General features: G+C 36.8%; 1 protein-coding gene across 1 annotated transcript in view; it reads left to right on the top strand.

Moving 5' to 3' along the window:
- Positions 1 to 773: 773 nt before the first annotated feature.
- The window catches only part of KCND2 (potassium voltage-gated channel subfamily D member 2), a 457,733-nt gene continuing 432,345 nt past the window's right edge, over positions 774 to 26,161 (top strand). The window contains exon 1 of the mRNA XM_006192686.3: positions 774 to 3,043. Within this exon, the coding sequence (XP_006192748.1) occupies positions 1,929 to 3,043 (1,115 nt within the window). The 5' untranslated portion in view covers positions 774 to 1,928. The remainder of the gene's footprint in view (positions 3,044 to 26,161) is intronic.

The raw sequence follows: 26,161 nt of genomic DNA, 5'->3' as shown, positions 1-26,161 counted from the left end.
GGTTGAACAAATAAAAAGAAAGAGAAACAGGAAAAAAACACTTAAAAATTCCGCCGCGGGGCTTTGCAGGTCTTGCCACCCCGTGGCCCCCAGAAGACAGCCAATTCCTGCGCGTTCCGCTCCGTTCTCCCTCCTTCCCAGCTTCTCTCTTTCTCTCCCCCTCCCCCCTTTTTTCCCACGCTCGCCTTGAACCGGGACCCAGGGAGGCAGAAGCAAGACATCGGTCCCCTTCCTCCTCTCCTCCACCGAAACCACCGCAGCCGAGCGCGTGAAGCTTCCCTTTGTTCAACGAGGCTCGCTCTCCTCCCCGGCAGATCCACCTGGATGCTCTCCCTCGGTGACATTTTGCGCCGGGGCTGGTGGGTGGCTGGGGTGGAGCGAGAGGAGCCCGAGGGGGCGGGGGTGGAGAAAGGTCAAGCCGAGGGAAAGGCAGGAGACGCCTTTCATAACCTGCGTGGCGGGGCGTGCGCGCGGTTATTTATTTATTTTCTCCTTATTTATTGATCGCACGGGCAGAGCGGCGCGGGGAGCCCGGGGAGATGCAGGACCACCCACTGGCGGGGAAGCAGCCAGAAGCCCTCCCGCGCCCCCGCCCTGCCGAGCGCCTCTTGCCTCAGCGCTCCGGCGACTGCCCGCGTCGGCCCCAGCCCCAGCCCCGGCCCCGCCGCGCCGCCACCGCCGCCCGCCCGGCCACCCCGCAGCCCCGCCGCCCCGCAGCCCCGCACCGCGCCGCTCCGGCCACGGCGACAGCCGCGGCGCAGTAAGTTGGCAGGAGCGAGTCCCCCGGGTGCTCGCCTCCCCCGCACCTTTTGAACTTGTTGCTGCTGCTCGGCTCGCCTGCGCCTGGCTTTTGGAAGGTGAAAAGGAGGAGGGAGGCACGGAGGGATGGGGGAAGGGGAAGAAGAGCTCGCTTGAGCTTTATTTATGCTCCCTCGGCGCATCGGATTCGGCTGCTCGCGAGCTGCTGTCTCGGCTTTTCCCTTTCCGGGTGCACGGCGAGGAGAAAGTCTCTATGCAACTCAGCCCTGGCGCGCACTCTGCCAGGTATGTACCGCGGGCGAGGCGCGTTCTGCGCGGAAGCAGATGCCGCGGCGGCGGCGGCGGCTGCCAGCTCCCGGGCTCTGTAACTGTCACACTGTACTCGAGCTGAACTTGAAAAGAGAGTGACGGGGCGATTGGGCGAACGCTTTTGGCAGACACAGGGGTTGCTGGTAGACGTGGGGGAGGAGGGTCTGTATTAACGCCCCCCACCCCCGCCCCCAGCCGTTCCCGTCGCTCAGCACCTCAGTCTCCGCAAATACGGCGGGAGGAGTGGAGGCGGCGACCGGACTCCCCAAGAGACGCGGGGCAGCGGCTGTGACCGCATTTCGGAAGCTACTACAACAGGTCGCCTTTTTGAGACTCCTTTGGCGGGAAGGGCCACTTGGAAAGGGAAGGTTTGAAAGAGCTAAAAGGGAAGGTGGAAGGATTCCCTAATTCATCAAAAGAATACCACTGAGTGACTGTCCTTCCTCTCCTCTACCCTACACGTCACCTACTGACCCCACAGTATCCAGACTATGTCAGGGGAGAACTCAAAGACACCTGTTTGAAGAAGCTGCAGCATCTAAAGTCACCTGTATACTTATTTGTGCCAGGGGTGGCCTGGTCCCACTGCTGGAGGAGGTTTGGTTCGGTTCTGTTGGGTGTGATTGTTAGGACATTGTATTTTTTTCCCTTCATACTCCAAATACCTGCCTGGGAGGGAAACTTGCCCTTTTGAGAACTGTGACTTAACCAGGAGTCCTACCTTGGAATAAGGGCGATACCTCTGGACCACGTTTCCCAGTTGTCTTTTGTGGACGGAGCGAAGTGGGTGATTGTGGCTATTCTGACTGACCCACTGTAGAGTCACTGACTTGCCCTTCTCGCCCTCACTTCAAGGAACCATGGCGGCGGGTGTAGCAGCATGGCTGCCCTTTGCAAGGGCAGCAGCCATTGGGTGGATGCCTGTGGCCTCGGGGCCCATGCCAGCCCCCCCGAGGCAGGAGAGAAAAAGGACTCAAGATGCCCTTATTGTGCTGAATGTGAGTGGCACCCGTTTCCAGACGTGGCAGGACACCTTGGAACGTTACCCAGACACTCTGCTGGGCAGTTCTGAGAGGGACTTTTTCTACCATCCAGAGACTCAGCAGTATTTCTTTGACCGTGACCCGGACATCTTCCGCCACATCCTGAATTTCTACCGCACTGGGAAGCTCCACTATCCTCGCCATGAGTGCATCTCCGCTTATGATGAAGAATTGGCCTTCTTTGGCCTCATCCCAGAAATTATTGGCGACTGCTGTTATGAGGAGTACAAGGATCGCCGGCGAGAGAACGCGGAGCGTCTTCAGGACGATGCCGACACCGACAACACCGGTGAGAGCGCGCTGCCCACCATGACCGCTCGGCAGCGGGTCTGGCGGGCCTTTGAGAACCCCCACACCAGCACCATGGCCCTTGTGTTCTACTATGTTACGGGGTTCTTCATTGCCGTCTCAGTCATCGCTAATGTGGTGGAAACAGTGCCATGTGGGTCTAGCCCGGGTCACATTAAAGAACTGCCCTGTGGCGAGCGGTACGCCGTGGCCTTCTTTTGCTTGGACACAGCCTGCGTCATGATCTTCACAGTTGAGTATTTGCTCCGCCTGGCGGCGGCACCCAGTCGCTACCGTTTTGTGCGTAGTGTCATGAGTATCATCGACGTGGTGGCCATCCTGCCTTATTACATTGGGCTGGTGATGACAGACAATGAGGATGTCAGCGGAGCCTTTGTCACGCTCCGAGTCTTCCGGGTCTTCCGGATCTTTAAGTTTTCCCGCCACTCGCAAGGCCTGCGCATCCTGGGCTACACGCTGAAGAGCTGTGCCTCGGAATTGGGCTTCTTGCTCTTCTCGCTCACCATGGCTATCATCATTTTCGCTACAGTTATGTTCTACGCAGAGAAGGGGTCTTCGGCCAGCAAGTTCACCAGCATCCCTGCTGCCTTCTGGTACACCATCGTCACCATGACAACACTAGGGTAGGTGCCAACAAGGGAAAGGGGATGGAGGTTGAATATGTATGAAGTGGTTGTGGATCCATTAAAGTCACATAATTAATCAGAGGAAATAATGTTTCTCTTTCCTAAATGAGTTTAGGAGAGTATTATCTAAATGGTTTTGAACAACTCTTTTGATCTATGAAATGGGTATGATACAGTGAGTGAAGTATTTAGGGAGTTGCCAGCAGATGTTGAGTATTGGTGCCTGAAAGTAATAAATACACAAAGAAATTTTAGAATTCTTGAATATTGGGAAAGATCATCGGTATTATATATCTGAATACATACAATTATAACGACAATGAAAACCACAAAATTTGTGTCCAAGTAAAGGTATGAAAATGCATACTCTATTCTGAAATGCCTAGAAAGTGCTTCAGTGTGTTGAAATGAAAAGTTTCCATGTGTCTTTGAAGTATTATTTTCAGATGAACACTTTTGGCATGCATTTTCCCTCTAAGAACCATAATTCTCATTTTACAACATTATAAAACATAGATTATAGATATTATCAAAGGATTTTGTAATATATATGCACATATTCATATATGCATTTTCATTTTGGCTGGTAAGTTATGCAGTGTTTTAGATTATCAGGGCTGAAACTGATCAACTCTACAAAATGCAGTGGAATGATAATTAAGATTCTAGGTTCATAGTTTCAAATAAAGAAGCAAATGACTGTCATCCACACTTGTTTTTTTTTAAAAAGGAACTACAGATCCCATCAGGCAATGGGCCTATAACCATTAATTAAATAGAAGATACAGCAGTATCTGGTGAGATTGATGGTCACCAAGGGCTGATTGCATTATAGAATTTGGGGTCCTGATTTCCTTGTTGAATTCTTTTCTTCCTTATTTATTTGATGGTAATGGTATTTTGCAAGCACAGGGACATATTCTGAATTAATAGGTTTTTAAAATAAAATCTAAGCTAGAGTTAAGACTTTTTGGATGACTGAAGAAAGGTATGAATTTATTAATACTGTTAATCAAACTGCAGGAAAGTAGAAGCATTTATATATTAGAGAATCTAATAAAATGAAATGGGAAGAACCTTTTAGTTTTATGAGTTCTTAGATAAGCCAAGTGGTGATGTTAGTGTCCTTTCTTCAGCTTTATACTGCTTTTCTTGCATAGTTAATCAGTTCAATAAGGATTTGTTAATGGCTGTAAGAAAAAAGTTATTCCCAAGGCTGCTTTTTAAATTCTGTGTTTCTGGCTAATTTAATTGCCTTCTTTAAATGACAGTGTGGTTAAAGTCAACTTAAGTTTATTAGACGTATTGTGTTGAACAGAATTTCTCATGTTGTCATATGGCCAACTAATGGAGTATTTTATATGTGAAGAATTTCAGGCTGATTAAGAAATGAAGGTAAAGTAAAATATAATGATTTGTTATTTTGATTTAGTCTCACATACTTTTGAAGACGTACTGGTGGGTTTTCCAAAATGAATTAGTGAAAATCCTGTATCCTACTGGTTATATTTTCCTTTTATCCTGTTGGTAATTTTGTGACTCGTTTTGAAGAAGATGCAGACTACCTTAGCAGCATAGGTGCTTAGTTCTAACCAAGAGGTTTGTGTATATATATTTGGTCTTGTTGCCTTTATGTCATTTGAAGTCTTTGTTGAGGACAATTAGATAGTACAAGTCACTAGACTTCAGATTAGCAGTACACACGAATAAAAAGAGGACTCTGTGTTAAAAGTAAATAAAGGAAGCAATATTAAAAGGAAATGTATTTCAACAAATGTGGTGTCTGTGGCAGTGTTTTTCACAAAGTATCAGTAAGTCATTTCAAAACTATATACCGTCTATAATGATCTGAATATAGGCATTATAATGAATGTTGATGAGTTGCTGGTTCCATCTGACTAGAAAGTTCTATTCTAGACATGAGAAGTTAGTATTATTTTAAAACTTGTTTTCTGAAATGACTTTCAATTTTTTATTTTATTTTGAAATTTATTTTTGTTTTTGGGAAAAAGATGAGGAAATGTTAATCATTGACAATTTTTATTACATAAACAAAATACTTAGAAACACCTACTTTTTGAAATGAGTTAAGAAACGGAATCATAATGCTTGAGTAAAATCTATGAAATGGTTTTAGTTTACATGTTCTGTATATAAGCATGTAAGAAAAATTAAATACTCACACTTTCTCAGAACTTGGAAGCAAAATAGAAGTTACTCTTAAGACTTAAGTTCCACTAAGGTGGGAAATGTTAATTTTCAGTAAATTGAGCTAATTAATAATCTTGATGAAAAATAGCAGTCATACTTTTAAGATGTAGAAATGTTAATGCAATCAAGATACAATCCATTTATTGGGGAATATATATGAACATTTAACAAAGCACAAGTTGTATGATACAGTAAGATTTCTTTGGAAAATGTCTTCTGTTTCTCATCCAAATATAGTTATAAAGTATTTTACTTTTCTGAAGAAATAAGAGTTTTTAAAAATCCTGCCTTTTTGTGCCTTAACTTTGGTTATATTGTGACTCAAGAGCTTTATTTAAGAATAGGAAATTTTCAACAAAAGCCATGGCTTGAATTTATGTTTTACACTGTAGTCTTATATGAAGAAGTATAAGATAGAAACTTTCTGGAAATTATGCCATAGTTGAAGCTAAAACCAAGCTGTGTCTGATAGATGACCAGGAATTTCCCATTACACCCTCTGAGTTCTTTTTATGTGGCTATTATTTTTAATGGAGCCGATGTTCATCAATTAATGATAATAGAAGTGAAAATGGAATCCTAGACAGTGGTTATCACAGAAGTTCCAGCTCATACAAACATTATCTACATGAGAAGAAAGAGTCAAGAATTTTGTAATTTAGGACTGGCGGAATTATCTGCTACCTCGCAGGTCATTTTAGACAGTATTCATTGGCTTTCTAGTCTGAAGAAATGAGTGAGTTTGTCTCTGCCTTACTGTTGCCTATTTATCTAATTATTTTTGTGCTCCCTGAAATAGCGAATATATCATTATTCTATATCTTAACCATGCTTGTTATGTAAGTCATTATTTAATTTGCCAGTAAAATGAAGGCTTTAAAATATACCTTTCAGGCTACCCTTTCCTATTAATTAAAGTAGGAAATGTCAAAAGCACAACTTAAAAAATCAGTGAAAGAATGTCAGAAAGATTTTTTAAAACAATGTTTACAGTGAGTGGGTCATATCTGTCCCTCCATTCCATCCTTTCTTTCTGGGCAGATTTATTGACCTGCACAGGTCCCTGATTATCCTTTCTACACCCCTGCCTCCCTCCTTACCATGATACATACTTTGATTACCACCTTAAACTGCCTTGGGAGAACAAGAACCTGGAACTTCTCTTTTGGTTAATGACCTCTGGACGATAACATCATGTCATTATTTTTCATTCAGGTGGTAGTACTTAAATGTTGTCAAATTTAGGAAATTTCTAAATTTTCACCAATCAAAAACGATTTTACAAACATATTTAATAAGGTCTCACTTAGTTTACCATCGTACCTTAGGCTCATGACTTGTATGTTAGAAGTGGTACCAGGTGGCACATTAAATATTTTGAGGAGCTATTATTTTAGGCAATACCTGCATTCTTGGTTGTGATCACTAACCATTTTGACCCTTTTAAAAATAGAGATTGTGTTGTTAGACGTAAAACTTGAGAACTTGAGATGTATTATTTCGGTGGTCCACACCACTTCTTTAATTTTAAAATGAAGTTGCTTTCATCAAGGTTTTCCAAATGGGGAAGAAAGCTACTACATGGCATTCTGTAAAGTTTCATGTTCAGAATGAAACTTTATGATTTAGACTATGTGACTCATATTCTGATTTCTGAACAAATCTAGGAAAACAAAAAATTTGTAGTGTACATTCATCAGAAACAAATATGGTAGAATTACATCTGTGTTCTTAGAAAAGTTAGTGTGGTTGTCTAGTTGTAAGACTTCTCAGACTAAATTAATATTTTAATTTTAACATGTTTGGTAAATTGCTATTTTAAGAAACAAAAAGCAAGTTAGTTTATCATTGTAATTTTCCTAACAAAGTCTCAGGGAAATGCCTCTTTTTAGAATGGCATAATTGGAGGGAGATTATATATTTATATAAAATATGTCATATATATTCTATTTTATATAACAGAATTATGTTATATATCATATATCGTAGGCATATGTTAACCATGTTATATATGTTATCTATTTTATATAGCATATGTTGCAAAGTATGTATTATTAAAAGAAGAACAAACTTGTAAATATCTTCCTGCTATTCATCACTGTTCTGACTACATAGCTTCAGGGAATGCTGGGAGTACAATCTTGCAGAATCATTTTGTAGAGACTTCTGGTTTGCCTAGCAATACCGATAATAGATGGAATTATACTTTGGTCTGTGCCAGCATCTGTGCATAAATGTGGCTTAGGTGTCAATCCAATACACCTTTACAAGGTGGGAAGTACCAAAATTTATCTTTTTGGTGAACAGCCACACTACGAGTAACGTCTGTTTTTATTTTGGCGTACTACAATGTATTTTTACGAAGTTCTTTATAGAGCATGTCAATTGATGGGAGTTGAAATGAATTTGAAAGAGGTGTAGAAAATGTGATGTGTATTCCTCTTTTAGTATTACAGGTGACCAAATCTTCATTTTGTTGTTGTTACCATTTAAATTAGACAGAATATTTGGTGCGACAATTTTTTGGAAATGTGTATTTTTTTCTACAAGTGTTTGCTTGGTTGCCCAGCAGGTATGTCAGGAAGGGATAGTAGGTGTTCTCTTGGCACAGAACCCTGGAAGAGGGGGCATTTTCCAATATTCAGTGGGTCTGCTATGATTTTTTTTTTCTTTCCAGGGTTTCCCTTTAGACTACAGATTGACGTGGCCTTATACATGTTTATTTCATTTAATTCTCAGGTCATGTATTTTGTATTTGTGTAGCATTCTGTCCCCATTAACTCATCTTTAAAAATGAATTAATGAAGTTCAAATTTTGTATTACCTAATTTCTTAATTCCTGGTGGAAGGAAACTTACCTGTTGTTTATTCAAAATCCATCAGTTTACACATACAAGATTTTTTTGTGGCTTGCTCACAGTCACACAGTTAAATATCAGCAGTACTTTTTTTGTGAAGTTTTATTTATTTTTTACTAATTTTTTTGAAAACCTTAAAACATCTAGGAATGTTCAATAATAATTATGTGAGGATTACTGCTGATGCTGTAGGGATAAGAAAAGGAATACATTTGTCCTTTATTCTGTTATAATGCATTTCTCTCCCAGTTCTACTCTCTGTGACTCACTCTTCCCACATTCCTCAACATCACTGCTAGCTCTGCACTTGTTCACACAGTACTGGGGTTTATTATGAGGTGCCCAGTTGCTGTAACACAGTCATGTGTTCTCATACAGCGAACTGTTTGGTTCCGCAAACTACTTGATGGTGATGGTGAATGTTGTACCTGGCCTGATGGAGAAGAAAGTAAATCAATTATTTTGTCAGAATTACCTAAAAAAGGGATCATTAGAACTGTACAATTTAACCTCTCTTTCATGGAAAGAATGGGAATGGTGAAAAGAACTTTCACTGAAAAGGAGGTTTTATTCTTCCTTCAGAGCTGTAGCAATGAGTTCAGTCTTTTTTTCCTCTCGACTCTCCATATGGCTTATATTGTTTTCTGAGCACGACCGTATATATAGAAGCAGGCATTGTTCTCCCACAAGCTTCAGCAGCAAGATTTGACGGTGTGGGATATGATCTGGTATTGAAAAGAAACCCAGGAATGAAACGCTGTCTCTGTATTTCTGTGCACATTTGCATTTCTCCTTTTGCGTTAGTAGACGCCATGGAATTTTTTGCTCTTTAGTTTTCTCCTTTGAGAGCCAGTCTTTACACTAACCTTCTCCATGAAGCCCTCCCAACTCCCAAGCCTTCATCATCTGTAATTGGAATTACCTTGACATTAGTTAAGTGCTATTTTTCATATAATTTATGGTTTTACTTCTTGTCTGCCTAACTAGATTGAAAGGCTTTTGAGTTTTGAGTCTATACTTCTGGGGGACTTATTAGCTAGTTAATGTGTTGCTGCTCATGGTGTGAGAAGATAGTGCATACCATGGAGAGCTCCTTAGCCATGGACCAAGTGCCATCTCAACATTAGCAAGAATTGAATAATCTAATCTTATGCTTTGTTCAATGTTTAAAAAAAAATGAAATTTATTATTTGAACGCTTTATCTTTGAATGTATTCCAATCCATCCTTTTTAATTTTTCTCTTTTAATTAAGGAGGGCTGTAACTAATTCTTCTCTGCAAAGGTTAGAATTAATGGCTGTCGATGGCTACTTCCTTAATCAGTTTGCTTTTTGGTGAAGGCTGGGTAAATTGCAGATGCTTCTGGGAAGCATATGGAGATATCTTATGATGTAAGTGAATCTGCACAGGAATATACTGCCTTCTCTTTCAGGCTCCTTCCCCCATCTAAATATGAGTAACTCAAGGGGCCTGTGGGTCAAAAAGATACTAGAATGACACTTAGTCTCTGGAAAGGTGTTCTGTCTCTTACCCAGTAAACACAAATTGGCACTTTTCCCTTTTATTCAGGTCCACTCATTTATGCATAACATAGAACTGTTTAAAAATAGAGAACTATGATATGTTAATGACATGAGATAAGTGTATTCTCTGTTCAGGAAGAAGTGCTTATTCTGAGCAATTAAAAGACAGGTATAGAAAATGTAAATATACACATAGACCCATCTTCTGGCATGGTGCAGTCCATTTTGCATTGGAAATTTTGGCAAGTTGTTATGTGAAGAAGATCCGAATCATAAAAAGTGTGGGGAGAATAGGGAGTGAGTAATCAGAAGTTAATAATGAGAAAAAAAATGCCATAAAAGAGTAGGATGACAGTTGAAATGATGTCGAATAGAAAAGGAAGGTTTTGTTCTAAGAGCAAAAGGTCTTGTCCTTTTTGCTCTTATGTGGGCCTGATTCTTCCACCTTCCTCATTTTCTTCACTTTTAAGAATACCAGTAATAGTGCTTTTGGAAACCCAAAGTCTTACCAGCAGCTTAAACTACCAGGAAATCAAAACGTGACTCATAGAGTTCAATTTCAATTTAGCAGACGTTTGTCGATCACTTGCTGGCTGTCATTGACCATAGCAGTAAACATAACTCTCAACGTCTAGACCTTAAGCACTGTGTATTCTGGTAAGAGAGGCAGCAAATGAACATGAATACGTAATATAATTCCAGGTAGCAGTGCATGCTATGAACAAAATAAATCAGGGTAAGAAGTGTGCTATTTTGGATAGGGAACAGACAAAGCCTTTCCAAGGGAAATATTTGAGCTGGTGGCTAACTGAAGGAGTGAAGGGAGTCCTGTAAATATCTGAGTAAAGAGTTTAGAAGAGAGAAAAGAAGTACCAAGACTGCAAGGTGAGAGGGGGCTTGGTGTAGTCCCCCTAAGACAACTGTAATTGAAGCAAAGTGAGGGAGGGGCTTAGGAGCACCTGTTATCTGAAAGATGATTGGGATGAGATGATGCAGGACATTGTAGACCAAAGTAAAGAACTTTGGTTTCATTTGAGACAGAATGGGGAGACATGAGAGAGTTGTGAGCATGGTAGGGACAGGATATCGTTTCTGTGTTAAAATGAGCACAAGCCCTGAAACATTTAAATTTTTAAATACTCATTTTAACATTAATTTCTTTACCATGTATAAATTCTCATTCTTTGCTAGATTTATTATACTTACCTTAACTTAAAATTTGTATCCAATTATTCATGAGATTTTCCAGAAAAATAGAGTATTTTATAAGAGTACAAGATTAAATTCTTCCCAGCTGACAAAAATAAATCTAGTTCAAATGAAAAAGTTGAATTCCACATCTTAGCTGAAAAGGCAAAACTGGTTCTCAGTAGAAATGGAGCTATCTGGGAAATGACTGAGGATAATTCTTTATTTTGAATATGGATTTGCAGACTTACAATTGTCAATTCTAATGTCAGTGTTCAAGGATATCAGTGTTCAAAGCGTATCAATGATATGCTTTGGATTCTATTTAAAGAAATTTGATTCCTTTTTCCCCCCTCATTTTACAGTAGGCACATATATATCTTCTTCAGGTGTGTTGTTATTTCAGTGAGTTTGAAAGTAAAATGGATTTACATGTCTTGAAATCTGTGAAAATTGCTAGAGGATCTATATTTTTAAACCCAAATTAAATAGAGACCATGCATATAACAAATGTATAATGAAAAGTAACAGAGGCGTTACTTTGGTAATAATCACTGTACTAGAGAGTAAAACATATTCATGATAATTGGAGAAAACTTGAGTTTGGAAGAACAAGATTGGATAAACAGCATAAAAGTAAAAAAAAAAAAAAAAAGTTATATAAGTTTCCCAGATGAGCAACTTGTGAAAATAATTCCTATTTCTAAGGGAAATCAGTGTGGCATCTCGCGTAGTCATGCTGTTGTCATGAAAGCATCTGCCCGCAGATAATTCTGCATCCTGCCTGAAAGTTCAGTTCAGAGGCTTGATTCCTGATGGAATCATCTAGGATTCATGGGGGCCATCAGAAAGGAAAAAGCCCCTGTATTCCCTGTCCTTTGCATGTGATGAATTTGATAATGACAGTCACACTCTCATAATTACTATCTTTTGTATGTTTTGGATGGGGAAGTGGTTTCATTTCATTGTGCTACAGAAATTAAGCTATTTAACCCTATCCTAATATTAATGCATTTGGGGCAAAAATCCTTATGCATATTGTTTAGTTAACACTTTGGAACTTACAAAAATGTTTCCAGTTATTACCAAAGGTGGCGTTTTTGGAATGAAATAAGAGCACATGTGTTTGTATTCTTCTTAAATTAGATGAACCCAGTAATGCACGTTAGACACTTTATGGAGGTCAGAAAAGAATTATTGTGGACTATCCCTAATGGCTGATTTTTCTTAGTCTAATGGTACTAAAATCGTGGAATTTTGATGTGCAGGGCTATTTAGGAATTATCTTATAGAAACTTCTTAATTTATACTTGGAGAAACAGGAAACATAAAATCACACAGCTAGTTAGTGGAAGGACATAAGCTAGATTTCTGGGGATCTTTTGAGGTCTAATGCTCTGTCAAGCTCAATACACCAGAATTCTGTGTTCCTCCATATTTCTTTCTGTACTTTGCATCTATTTTTAACATTAAACAAAATATTACAAACAAAACCAAGCACTGTATATGCAGGCCTAAAAAGGTCTGTAGATGATTATGGAGTTTCCTTATAATATAAATAAAACTCTATAATGACTTCATATTTTATATGTGTATATACATATATTAATATTTATAGATATTTCATAGTCCCCCATTAGATTATACATTATATATGTAACTATGTGTATATATATATATATAATATGAGTGAAGGGATAGTGAACTAGTAACATAGGTAAACAAATTTGTATATAAATAATTCTTCCTTTTTTACTCTGGTAATTGTTAAATCTTGTTGAAACTAAAGAGATTTCATTATTGAAGTTTCAACTCTGTATTTTAGACCATTATCTAAAGTTATGATTTTATTGTTTTTAATATCAACAATTTTGAAAGCAGGCTGTGAAATCAGTGTCAAATAATTTGTTTGACTTGTTTTGGCCTGAAAAGCAGAAATTCAAAACCTGGGCTATCAGATACATTCATATTTCTCTCCCAAAATATTATGTTGTGTTTTATTCATTAAATGAAAAAATACATATTAAGGTTCAAATAAAGTATATTTTAAAATGTTTTTCAATTAAACATTATAACATGGAATATATTGTGAGGTGATATTCTCAAGCGTGTTTAAATAGTACATTTCTACTCTGAAAAACATACACAATTTTGTTTTAATCCTAGAAATATTAAGGAGAAAACAACTCCTTTAATTCCCTCAAATTTTTTGAAAGTTAATATTCTGGAAAATTAGATGGTGGGCAGATACTTCTGACTCTTTATGGGAAATCTTCAAGATGAAGCTAAATTTGATAAGTTATAAGGGAAGATCTTACATTGCAATAGAATATATTTAAAAGAGCTAAGCCTTCGATACTAACAATTTAAAAAGCTAAGCCAAGATACATTGCTTTTATTTTACTGCAGGTACACAGAATTTAGCTAATTATTATCCGTTTTCATGACACACTTCTATCATTCATCCATTCATGGTCCTCTTTATCATTTTATTTATTTAGTTACTTTTAATAATGCACAGGTGAACCCACCACCAAACTAAAGCTATGGCACTGATATTTACCTATAGCTAACTGTCAGCACCTCCTCTCCCCATTTTGTCCCGCTGTCTTTCTGTGCTATATAGATAGCCATCACCCTGGATCCTGTATTTATCATTCTGAAAGCTGTAGCTTTAGTTGGGGGATTTTGTTAGCTTTATAAAAAGATATCATGCTGCATGCAATCTTTTTTGCCCTTACATGTAATATTATATTACCAAGGTTCAGCCATATAATTGCCATGCACTGTGATTCAGTTTTTTTTGGCTGCTATATAATACTTCATTCCATTATGTGAATATACCACAATTTTTTCAACCACTCTCTTGATGACATTCAGTTTGATTCTAGTTGTCTCAGAAGAAGGCTGGTATGCAAATTGTTGACATGTGCAGAGGCTTCCTCTTGTGTATGTAACTTGGAGTGAAATTGGTAGGTCACAGATCTGAATATTCAACTTTGGGGGTAAAGCCAGATTTTTCCAAAGTTGCTGCATCAATTGATATTTGAACTAGCTAAGGATAAACAAACAAACAAACCAATAAAATTTTCAAAAAGATGATTTCTATGAGGCAGTGGGATGCATTGAGAAGAGGAAGGGCATATGGTTAGATGTAGGTTAAAAGGAAGACATTAAGCCTCTTTTTTCCATTGGTATTGCTTTTACCTTGATCTTCTTGAGATGAGAAATTAATATAATTGTAGCAATTGTCTCTTGCATTTTATTCAACTCCATGACTTGTATTTGGAGTCTTCATATTTTTCCAGCCCCAAATGATTTACTCTGATATATATTGCATTCATATTTTCAAGTGTGAAAATATTTTGTTAAGTTCAACTATATATCTGAACTCAAGGCCAATCCTATCCAAGTCAGTGATATGAAAAACATCAAACCTGAATATATCTCACTTGACTTTGGTTTACTAATTCTTGTGAAATTAAAAAATGAGGATTGAACTTGATATTCAGTTGGTTTTTCTGATATTTCATAGTGTTTTGTAAAATGTTACATGTTATTTTTTGCAAGCATTTACAACCAAGAAAGTATTCACATCTCCATTCATATTGTTTAATTTATCAGAACATTACTGTAATAAGAAAAAATGTGCTAATTTCAAGGCATCTCATGGGCATTCAGAGGGGATACATCACTGTGAAATAGGATATAAGGATAAATGTCAAGAGGAAATTACTTCCACTCCAGGAAATTCTTAATTATGGAAATCAAAATGAACATTATTTCCAATCCTTCATAGGTAACCTTGCAATTTTTTTCATGTTTGCAATAAAAGGCAATTGTTTTGAAAAGTATAATGAATTTACAGTGTATACATGTTGATCTGTTATCGTTAAATATAGCATTGTGCTTTTGTCTTTAAAAATTACATGAATTTGATATAAAATGTCAGAAGACGTTACAGTAAATATTCTAATTAAAGAAGAATGTAATTTAGAAAACGAGTATAAACTCTTCTTCATGGAAATAGGGTACTTTATTCAGGATGGGCATGGTCCAAGAGTAGTAAAAAGCACCTATTAATTTTGCAAAGAACTTTATTATTTTTGTACAGAGTACAAATAACTTTATAATCACCTAAATGAAAAGTAAGATAAGTTTATTTAAAAACAATTAAAAGGAGGTTTAAATCTTTTAGTCAAGTAACAAATTTTGGCACTGTGTTCTGAAATATACTATATTAAGCCAAACTTTGAATAAATTAAGAAATCATTTTACAGACCACTCATCTCTTTTACTTTGTCTCTTCATTATTACCCACATTATTCAGTGCCCAGTTTTTGGATCTATACCTGTTGTTCTAAATATTGGTAAAATATATGTGAATACATAATACTCTTGTATACATGTAAGAAAACAAACATATACATCAATACAAAATGTATAAGATATGTAAGTAAGTATTATACACACATGCATATGTTGATATACACGTACCTTCTCCTTTTATTTTTCTGGGAGGACACAGAATGAACTATTGATAATACTTTTAAGAAGTCTGGACATGTAGGATATGGCAAGAATTATTTTATATTTCAGTTTGTGCCTTTTTGTGTTAAAAATATTTTTCCATTAGGCTATAGAATTTCTTTTAGAAGAAGGCTCTCTGGTGATGTTTGGAGCCTTTTATTTTCATATTTTTCTATATAAAAACATTATCATTGTTATTTAAAGTTAAGTCCCTTCTCTTACAATGACCCTTTGATAATTCACTCAAAAATGATCTTAAATATATACAGTGATAGATTAGAGATAGCCTGGATTTAAGTACCAGCTCAGAGTGGGAGGGGATAGCTCAAATAGTAAAGCGCATACTTAGCATGCATGAGGTCCTGGGTTCAATCCCCAGTACTTCTAAAAAATAAATAAGCCTGACTTACTTTCTCCCCAGGAAAAAAAAAAAAAAATTAAAAAAAACCCAAACAAATAAATACCAGCTTAGTGACATTGGTCAATTTACTTAAACTCTACCTGAGATTCCCCATCTATAAAAATAGGTTAGTAATGCCTACCTCATAGGACTTTTGCAGAAATTAAATGTAAGTACATACAGTTCTTAAAACATTACATTCTACATAGGTGCTATACAGGAGTTGCAATTATATTATTATTAATAATATGATATTAAATGTAAGATTAAATATGGTACATATTTTTCTTGCATAAGAAAAAGTAGAAAAGGAGCAGGAGGAAACTGTGGGAGGTTTTGGATGTGTCTGTGGCCTTGACGTTGGTGATGGTTTCATGGGTGTGGGCTTATCCCCCAGACCCATCAGATTGTATACATGAAATATGTACAGCTGTAAAGAGAGAGAGAGAGAGAAAAGAGAGAGAGAGAGGAAGAAAGGAAGGAAGAAAGAAACAAGGAAAGAAAGAAAAAGTCAATGAAAGTAAAGGAAAAGTCTCTAGTGGGTTACCCAATACACAATTAGGCAGGAAATGATTGTTGAATATGAGGAGTCACTGATTGAGGACTTACATTAAATCCTATTCAGAAGCTGGAATTTTGAGTCACCATAGAAAACTTTTTGTTGTTGAAAATTCAACAGCCAATAAATTTGAGTTATCAAAGTATAAAAATGCTATGTTTCCGGCAAACTGGTTTTGAAATTATATACTGAGTCAATCATACCTGTATAATTTTTTTACACTGCCAATTTTTGAAGATGATTTGAAACAATTTACTGTCAAATGAACAAAAAAGATTAGATAAATAAGTGAGAAGGATTAAAGATGAAGGGGAAGTGATGGAGAACAAAAAACTATGTTAAATAAAACTTTACTAAGCATAAATACAGTGCTGAATTTCCTGGCAGCCAAAGAGAAGAAGGAAACTATAGCATGTTTTAGAGCTCTATTTAGCCAAAAAAGGAAAGTATTTCACTGCATGAAGAGCTTTTTTTTTTTTTTTGATGACTAGAGTCTAAGAGGGATTTATCATGTGAATCTTTATAAACAGAATATATAACAACATACTGGACAGTCTCTGCACCAGTAGTTTCACAAAATATTTAGAACTGTCTTTAAGGACTATTTTTGATTTGATCATATAGTATACACATTTTATAATGCAAAGTATATAATAATATTGTAAGAATATAAAGGTATTTTCATAGGAAAAATAATTATTTGATCAAAATATATAACTTCCAGATAACTACAGGAGTCACATGTAGAATTTAGAAAATTCTGAGTGATGTTACTTAGTGTGGATGGGAGACCATCAGAATTAGGACCACATGGGACACATACTAAAAATGTGGATCCTTAGCATTCACCTAAAACAATTTACATAGTGTCTGGAGGTGGGAACCATGACAACTACATTTTTCCTTCTCACATAAAATTTTAAGAACCACTGATCTGGAAGAATATATGCTGAGGATATCTCTAACATTCTCCTCCTGGAATATTAGTGACCTTGAACTGGTATTTGGAAAGGAGGTAAAAAACACACCATTTAAAACAATGATCTAGGCAAAATAGCAAAAGTGCTAGTTTTCAATACTACTTAATGAATATATATAGAAATATAGATAGAAATTCAGTAATCTTGAATATAGGTGATAAACTGATTCTTGATTGCAAAAGCCCTATCCTATCTTGTGCTAAGAAACAAGGTTTCATGGATAATGGCCATTGGTCCTAGTGTTCTGCAGAGCAGCTGGAATACTGTTTTCCTAAACGGTCAGTCAGGAGAGGGCTGAGCTTTCCTTAGCAGGGGCACAAATTAACTGATGAGTTGACTGCGATGAAAAATAAAGAACATGAAGTCTTCGATCGGAGTCTTGGAGGAAGAGTTTATGAGAAGCAGAGCAGCACCAAGTAGGAAGTCAGTCTAAATCTCGTGGGACCAGAATCTTTTTAGGTACATTTTTTTCTCCTTTTCCTCTTTGTTTCTTTCTTTTATACAAGTAGAAGATTGATTGGAAAGGATTTACTTTCCAAAGAGGATAGTTTTTAATCACATGTTAGGGATTTTAACTTTGGAAGACCTAAAGATAGAAAACAAATTACTAGTGCATTCTTAGATTATACCGGAGCATAAGGGAAGTTTTATGTAGACATCTACAGAATGGCTGATTTGATGTTGAGCTTTTTAATTGGCTTTCCGTGGTTGTTAGTCTGTCCAAAATGCCTCCATAGTCTTTCCTGGTAAATATAGAGAAGCGTGTAGTAAACCTTTTCCCATGAGGTCTAGGTGCAAAGAGAGAACGGTCTTGTGAAAAGTTGATTGAAGATTCATAGGGCCAGAAATTGAAATTCGCTTCCTGCCTTAGAGGATGCTGCCTGATCAGCTGTGGTTACAGGGTTTCTGGCTATTAACTTTGGTAAAAGGAGGAAACCTATGGTCAAAAGTTATGTTATTCAATCATAAAAGTCCTGATAAATGTAATCTCATGGACACTTAACTGTTCCTTAGTGTCCAGGTCAAGAGACCTGACATGACATTTTGAAATCTTGGTTTGAAGTGAGATTAGTTAGATGATGCAGGTTTATTCCAAGTCAGATAAATAGGAAAGACAATCTTATAAACCCTCTGTAATGCCTCCTTTCCTGAATACAATAAATAGGGAGAGAGAGAGGAAGAGCGAGGGAGAGGGAGAGAAAGAGATGGGGAAGGAGGGAATATGAATGAATGAATGAATGAATGTGTGTGTAAGGAGATAATCTGACTTTTATAATGGGGCAGAAGAGCCTAAGTTTACGGGTCTCCTAGTCCGTGGCAGGCACCACCTCCATAGACATAAGCAATGATATTTTTCATACCAGGCATCAGCTGTCTTCCTTGTTTTGCGACATTAATAATAATTATTCATAAAGCTAAATATTCAAAAAGCTAAATAATTATTCAGTAAAATGGAAGAGATGAAACCAAAATAAGGCCACTCTTTTAAAAACATGTTGAAGTTCAAACAGCTAGAACTAATATTAAAAAAAAAAAATCAGACATATTCTTTTAGTTAAAATAGGAAGCTAGAAGCAACAGCAGCAGAATGTGTTCTGGGAAGCAAGTCTGAGTTTGATTATGAACTTCTAGGAAAATGTCAGAGAATATTCAACAAAAAAGTTCATGTTCCTGATTGGGTATCGCAGTAGGAGAACCTTGTGCTTCTACCAAAGATTTGAGGCTGGAGCCACAAAATGAACAAGGCCTCTTCTCTTCCTGCAGAAAAGATTGGTGGGTTGGCTAAAAGCAGCAGCTGTCCTTTCTCTGCACCTTAGGCCAGACGTAAACATCAGCCACACACCATACACACCATGCTTCAAATTTCTGACCTGCTATGGAAATCTGAAACACATGCATATGTGTATATATATATATGTATAACGGAATTGCTTTGCTGTACACCTGAAACTAACATTGTAAATCAATGACACTTCAATAAAAAAACAAACAAAAAAAATAATGGATTTTTAAACTTTTGATCGAGAATATATTTTAATTGGGTCTATAACTTTTGTTCACCTTTATTTCAGGTAATTTAGAAGAATCTGTTTTATTGAAGAGCCACACACAAAATTTATTTTTAGTATTTTTTTCCTAAGCTCACATTGTATTTCTGTTTATTTGCAGTATCCCTAGGAACCAATTAAGAAAAAAAAAAATCCATGGATTTATAATGGTCTACCTGTAGCCTTGTGGTGTTTAAGATGCCTTAATATGCCTGCTGACAAAAGCTCTCTCTTCAAAGAACCTCAAACTTTAGTTGAAATCTCCCCTGCAGGTTTTATAGCAATGCCTAGAACATTGCTTTGCAGGCCATAGATGCTGAATGCAGACTCTTTTTTTTTTTTTCCCTTCTTACTGTGGAATTAAATGTCCAACCCACTTTAGATACTTACATCACTCATAGTACTTTCTAGCTACTTCTCTCTCAGCTACGCTTTCTCTGACACACACGTCTACGTACAGAAATAAAATTCCCGCAGATGCGAAGTCTTCGGCTCAATGTACGTTTAAAAATTATACATGAAATAAATGTCTAGAGTTTTAACACTTTTTATCATGCTCATTTATTCCTCTGTAAAACTGTTTTCAAAATCCTTATTCATTTTCCTTAACCTTTTAAGGAAATCCTCTACATTTCTGTTCTATGTCTTTCCTCTCTGTGTTGTTGGTTCATTGCTATATGTATCCATGCTGGGCCATTCTTCTGCACTTCAGACAACGATTTTCAGATTCATGCCATCAGGAGATAGTATAGCCTTGGCTTTTGTAGACAGTCAGCATAAGAAATGGCCATATAGAGATTATTTCCAAATCTAATGGAAACCATTAGACATAGAGTATTGTCTAGCTTGCATATTACCCACTATCCCATATACTAAGAGCTAAGGAAAAAAGATATTTTTCTTGTATGCTAACTCCATTAGAATTTGGGTGTTTCCTGTGTGACCGATGAGAAGAATTCTCAGGCATATCCAGGGTCCAGTAATGGTGCCATGGCCAGTCAGTTATATCAGCCATAGATGGGGAACAGGGGAGAGTTTCCTTACTTGGCGTAAGCAAAGTCTCAGTGGCAGAAAAATGCAGAGTGTATTCTGGGCACAGTGCATAGATTCATTTGGCAGTCAGATATCTGTTGAATGTTGACTGAACAAAAATCTGGAATCACTTGTCACTTTTTGAATCTTAATAAATTCTGCTGTGAATGTATTTGAAAAGTAATTATTGTAACACAAATAACAATCCCCTCACATCAGTTATACTTGTTTTCACATTTGTATTTTGATTTTTCTTATGTGCTTTGACCCTTGTAAGTGATCAGTAAATATCTATGGAATAAATGAATGAATAAATTAAAAATGTATTTATGAATGCATGAAAATTCAGCTCATATTTATGAAATCGGAGAAATAGTTCTAGCAGGAGGATGGAATAGAGATTGAATTAAATGACATTTGAATTTTATGGTCTTAACATTTGAGCCCCCCAAATAATCTGTGATACATGACATATTACTTTACCTCTCTGTAATATTGTTCTCTATAACTATCTCTCAGCATCACCTTAAGATTGGTATTTGATAATAATCTGTGAAATTGATGTTCATCAGGTGTTGCATGTACATCATAGTGCATGTACAGTTGAACTGTGCTGGAACATTACTGTCTAACAGAAACAAATATGATGCCCAGAAACACAGAAAAACAAATGCACAGTCATTTACAAAACCTAGCAAATAAAGGCAGAATTCAGATTTCATTTAACTCAGCTTATTGACTATTCCTATGTGCCAGACAATATACTTGGCACTATGAAGAAAAGATCAAGGTATGAGAAAATAATTTCTGTGCAGAACTAGGATTTTAAATCCTGGCTCTTCTCACTGGCTGGCTCACCTACAGAGCCTGGATGCAGTTTAAAGATATATTTGTGTTTGCACGATATAAAATGTGTAAGGAACTTTTAATGCTCTGAAATGAGCGACTGTTTGCCTGGGTCGGAAAGAACAAGAGTCAGCCATCAATTCTTGTAGTCACGTTAGTCTGGAGCATATGAAATTGCTAGGACATTTGAACATGGTCTTTCTCCTATCAGTGCCTCCCTTCCTACTTGGAGGGCTGTCCTAGTAAATAGGAAAGGATGACGAGAATGCATGTAACATAACTTCTGAGCTGATTTCTATAGCTGTTGTTTTTCTCGTAAATTTTTGGTGATAAAACGTAATTGATATTTGCCTCTTCTCAAATAGTTTAATGATTGCCTACATCCGTTGTAGTTTTAAATGATGCAAAATGTAAATTGATAAATAATGCAGTATTACCGTCAAGAGTATTACTCTTACTACATTTGCTCTCTTCTATAAATATGTTGTTTCAGAGATCAGAATGCTGAAATATACTAAATGTCTTTACTGTAATTGTTCCAGTTATATTTTGAAAGATGCATTTCTATGATAAGAAAGCAATTCATTTAAATGTTAAATATTCTCAGTTTTCTTAGTGCTTCTGCTCTCTTTGTCCTAATTAACTTTCACTCATTTGCAGTGGTATCCAAATCCCGTTTGACTTCATACTGGTTGTTTAAGCCGTCATATTCCCTGATACTTACATAAATTCAGTGACATATTCATAGATATAGACATTTACGTCAGATTTTTTCAAATAGTAGTTCTTCGTAATTCTTAGAATCATAGAAACTTGAAACAAAATCTCCTTGTAGGTCACCGGGCTCAAACTTCTGCCAATTGAAAGCCTTTCTATCTAATATATTCTGTATATCTATATAGTATTCTATGAATTTTTTGAATATTCTGGGTAATTGGAAGCTAATGGCAGCCCGTTTCTTTGGAGCACAACTCAAATTTTTTACCAGGTTTTTGGGAATTGAGCTGACTTGCAGCACCTTCCTCTATCACTCATTTGTCCAAGTTAGGTTTTAGAGATGGAGCAGGTTACGTTTTCTTTTTCACATTCTTTCCAGGGCTGTATTTGAAGAAATATACCATAATTACCTCCTTCGACTTTTCTCTGCTGGGGTGAACTTCCTTAAGCCATTCAAACTTTGTCATGTAATGTAGTTTCCAGACCCCCTCATTGCCTTGATCTCAGATCCTCTGAAGTTGGTCTCACTGGAAGGAAGTACACCGAGATGGTGACCCACAGTGACACTAACACTGAGTCTCTCTGAATAGGTCCCACATGTGATGACTTGTACTGATCTTGCGGTAAAATGACAGGTCTTTTATTTTTCCTTGAAATACTATAAACCTTCCTTTCTTCTCTTTCCTTCTACTGTTTACTACTTGAGGATAAATTCTACCAGATTCCTTTTTTAATCCTTGCTAAATTTCATTCTGTGAGCTAATAAAAAAAGCGTTGTTTGAGCGTTACCTAGCTACATGGCTCAAACTTCTCTGTGAGTCTGTTTAATTGTATTATAAAAGTGAAACAGAACACACAATAGACAGTGTTCTTCTGGAAAAGCTATAAAGGAGCCCTTCTCGTCAATGGGAAGTGCTTATCCATATCATGGTATCCGAAAGCATCTGTCCAGTGCAAACAGACATTTAAAATCTGGTAGTGGAGGGAGAAGAGGAGACAGTGTATTAAAACCCCTAATTGAATTGTTGCTGCACCCACGGGCTATTGTGGTTTTGTTTGACCAGAGGCTTAGGTTCATTCAGGTTTCTGATGATTTCTCCTTTCACTCCCTAAGAGGATCATTAATAATGAGCCTAGTAAGACAATTGGGATGGAGAGAGGAAAAGGGTCAGACATGTGCAGTTTTCCTGTTCCTTCTTATTTGATCAAATTCATTCCAGGGGATTAAAAAAATGGTGATCATCCATCATCATTATCATCTTCATCATCATCTTCATCATCATCATCATGACAGAAGCTCTCATTTAATGAGTAGTCACCCTGGGTCAGGTCCTACACTCAGCTCTGCTTTACACACATATTGTTTCTTATTACACGTGATGCTGCAACATAGACTTTACTTTTATTTCACAGGTAAACAAAATGTGACTTGATATTAGTCCTGTCTCCAAAACGTGTACACTATCCACAGAAACACGTAGGTCTAGGAATTATTTATACTTGTCAAATAAATAGTAGTAGGAATGTAAATTCTTTTTCTAGAAGTGGAAATGCTGTAGAAAAGGCTTGGTTCAAGGTGTGTCAGGACTAGCAGTGACAAAACGAAATTTCCTGCTCCAGAAGTGTATTTACAAAGACTCTTGTAATGGAATGCTCTAGGCATTTGTGATTTGCAGTTTTCCTAATTGAAGTAACTCAAGATGAAACACCATGCTTAAAAGAGCCATTCGAAAATACTGAAGTGAGAAGATGGATTGGCTGTGGGAGTCTTGTTTATTTTGTCTTAATTGCAGAAGGAAAAAACTTCTGGGACGTTTTCACACATCTTCCGTTTGAAGTTATCATCCAAGCATCTTTGAAATAATACATGACTGGATAAAATATACGTTCAGGATAGCAGAGGATTGATTGTGTCACTGCTTTAGAAATAGACTTTATATTGACTACAAGGAGAATTTAGTTGTACAGTCTCACCTGACTTGCCTATTAGTCTGTCATATCAACAATAGTGAATGTATATTAAGTCAGAAAATGATGTCAGCTCACCCTTGATAAATGGGCAAACAATATTTTTAACAATCTGAATCTTTTGGAAGTAATTTTATTTATTACATTATCTCTCATTTATAAAATCAGTGGATAATTTGCCATATAAAATAAGATATGATTACAAAGTATATATTTATGAAGACATTTTCATGTAACTTAAAATTTAGAGACAACATACATTTAGGTTATAATAGGTATCTTAAGATGGTTTCAAAGTTTACTAAAAATTAATTAGGACTTGATTAAAAGCCATTCCTGTGATAAAGAATTTTTAAAAATAATGAATGTGGTAAAGATTTGCAAGTAATGTATGCTTGTTAGGGAAACACTTTGGCCTGTACATTTAACTTCTTTACATTTCTATTCTATACATTGTAGCTATATACATAGATATGCACATACATATAAAATATATTTGAAAGTATCTATGTTTATTTATCTTCTACTCTCTCTGTCTTGTATTAAAACTCTTAGAGGTTGGGACCTGTATCTAACTTAATTTGATCTAATATTCCAGGCATGGAATACATTCTTTTCCTGATTTTTATGTTGGTTTTGATTAAAATATGCAGTATACTATTTATAAAGGGAAATTATCTCAGCTTGGAGATAAAGATTTTCAATATGTAACACTAAGAATTCCTATTGATGCCAAGGAAGCATACTTGATAAAACATCAGTTTAGTTTGGCTTTGGCTGCAAGAATAGTAAAATGTTCTGTTTCAGTAGCTATTAGAAAATATCAAGATTCTATCCTTTCCTTTATTCAGCAAATATTTGAGTGCCTGCTCTGGGCATGCTCATACCGTGTTAAAGATACAAAGATTAATAAGGCATAGTTTCTACCTTGAAGCCATATGCCATAGTGTAGTCTCTCTCTCTCTCTCACAACACACACACACACACACACACACACACACACGCATGTGTGCACTACAACTCTCCCCCCCAGAAGATAATTATACATTACAGTCTGAAGAGTACAGTAATAAAATTATGCCAGGGAACTGTAGGAGCCTTGGAGAGGGACACCTAATCTAGCTGGGAGTCTCATAGGAGGCTTGCTGCTAGTGAGTCTTGAATTAAATATTTAAGGATGAATATGGGCAATTAAATGAGGATGGAGAATGGGAAGATCATTGTAGATGGAGGGAATAACAGAAGCAAAGGCATAGGTAGGGTATTTTAGAAATAATACGAACATTGGAGGTAATGTGTTTAATATTTACCATATACTAGTAACTGTGGTGACAGTTTTACATGGATCCTCTAGTTTTTGTCTTACTATAGCTTTATAGAAATTTGCAGTTTTTAATCACTGTTTTACAGATGAGGTCATGCAAACTCAAAAGAGTCCAAATGTAGGAAAGCTAGGATTCAAATGCAGGCATTCTTGTTCCAAAATCCGTGCTAGCAAGCACCTTCATACAATCTGGACTTCTGTGTTGGGACACTCCCAAAGATGTAGAGTGGCTATAAACTGTTTCCCAAGGAAGGATTTACAATAGGTGGGCCAGACCCCCCCCCCCAACCCCCATAGCAAGTGTTCATGGACATTTTCGAGATAAACACTGAATTCTTGAGTAGAACACAAAACAATTTGACTTTTTTCTAAAGTATAGTACTAAAGATTTAATTTAATTCTGTTTTTCACACACTGAAAAAGTTGGCATAACTCTTTCTAGTGCTGGAGTATTTATATATAGTCATTTGGTCTCCTTTTGGCAGGTCAGGATTGCATTCATGTACAGGATTTAAGAAGTTTAAGTGTTGCGTTTGAGGCTGACATTTCTTCCAGTCGTGGTAAGCCATGTTCTGCAAACCATGTTCTCCCAACTGAAGTGTTTGAGGTCGTACATCTAATTGTGACTTTTGTCCCACAAATTTTCAAAAAGATTCAAAGTGCTTGATCTCATTAAGTTTAATTCCTAGGACCATAGGGACAGGCAATCTCTATCTCATTTTAATCTCTTAAAAGTGAGTATCTGATTTCAAACAATTCTCCTGAGAAACACTTTATCCTAATAACTAGCTCAATATTATCCTTCAATTTTACAGAAGCAGAACTCAGTATGTGCCTACAGTGTGATCATACGGGAATATTAATTGTTTATTTGAAAAAGCCTCTTTGGGTCCATTGCAGTCCAAGAATGAATTCTGTGTAGCCATCCTAA

The sequence above is a fragment of the Camelus ferus genome, chromosome 7, assembly GCF_009834535.1.
Source record: "Camelus ferus isolate YT-003-E chromosome 7, BCGSAC_Cfer_1.0, whole genome shotgun sequence".
NCBI lineage: Eukaryota > Metazoa > Chordata > Mammalia > Artiodactyla > Camelidae > Camelus > Camelus ferus.
Note: the sequence above shows the minus strand (reverse complement) of the source record. Positions and strands in the feature narration are given on the sequence as shown.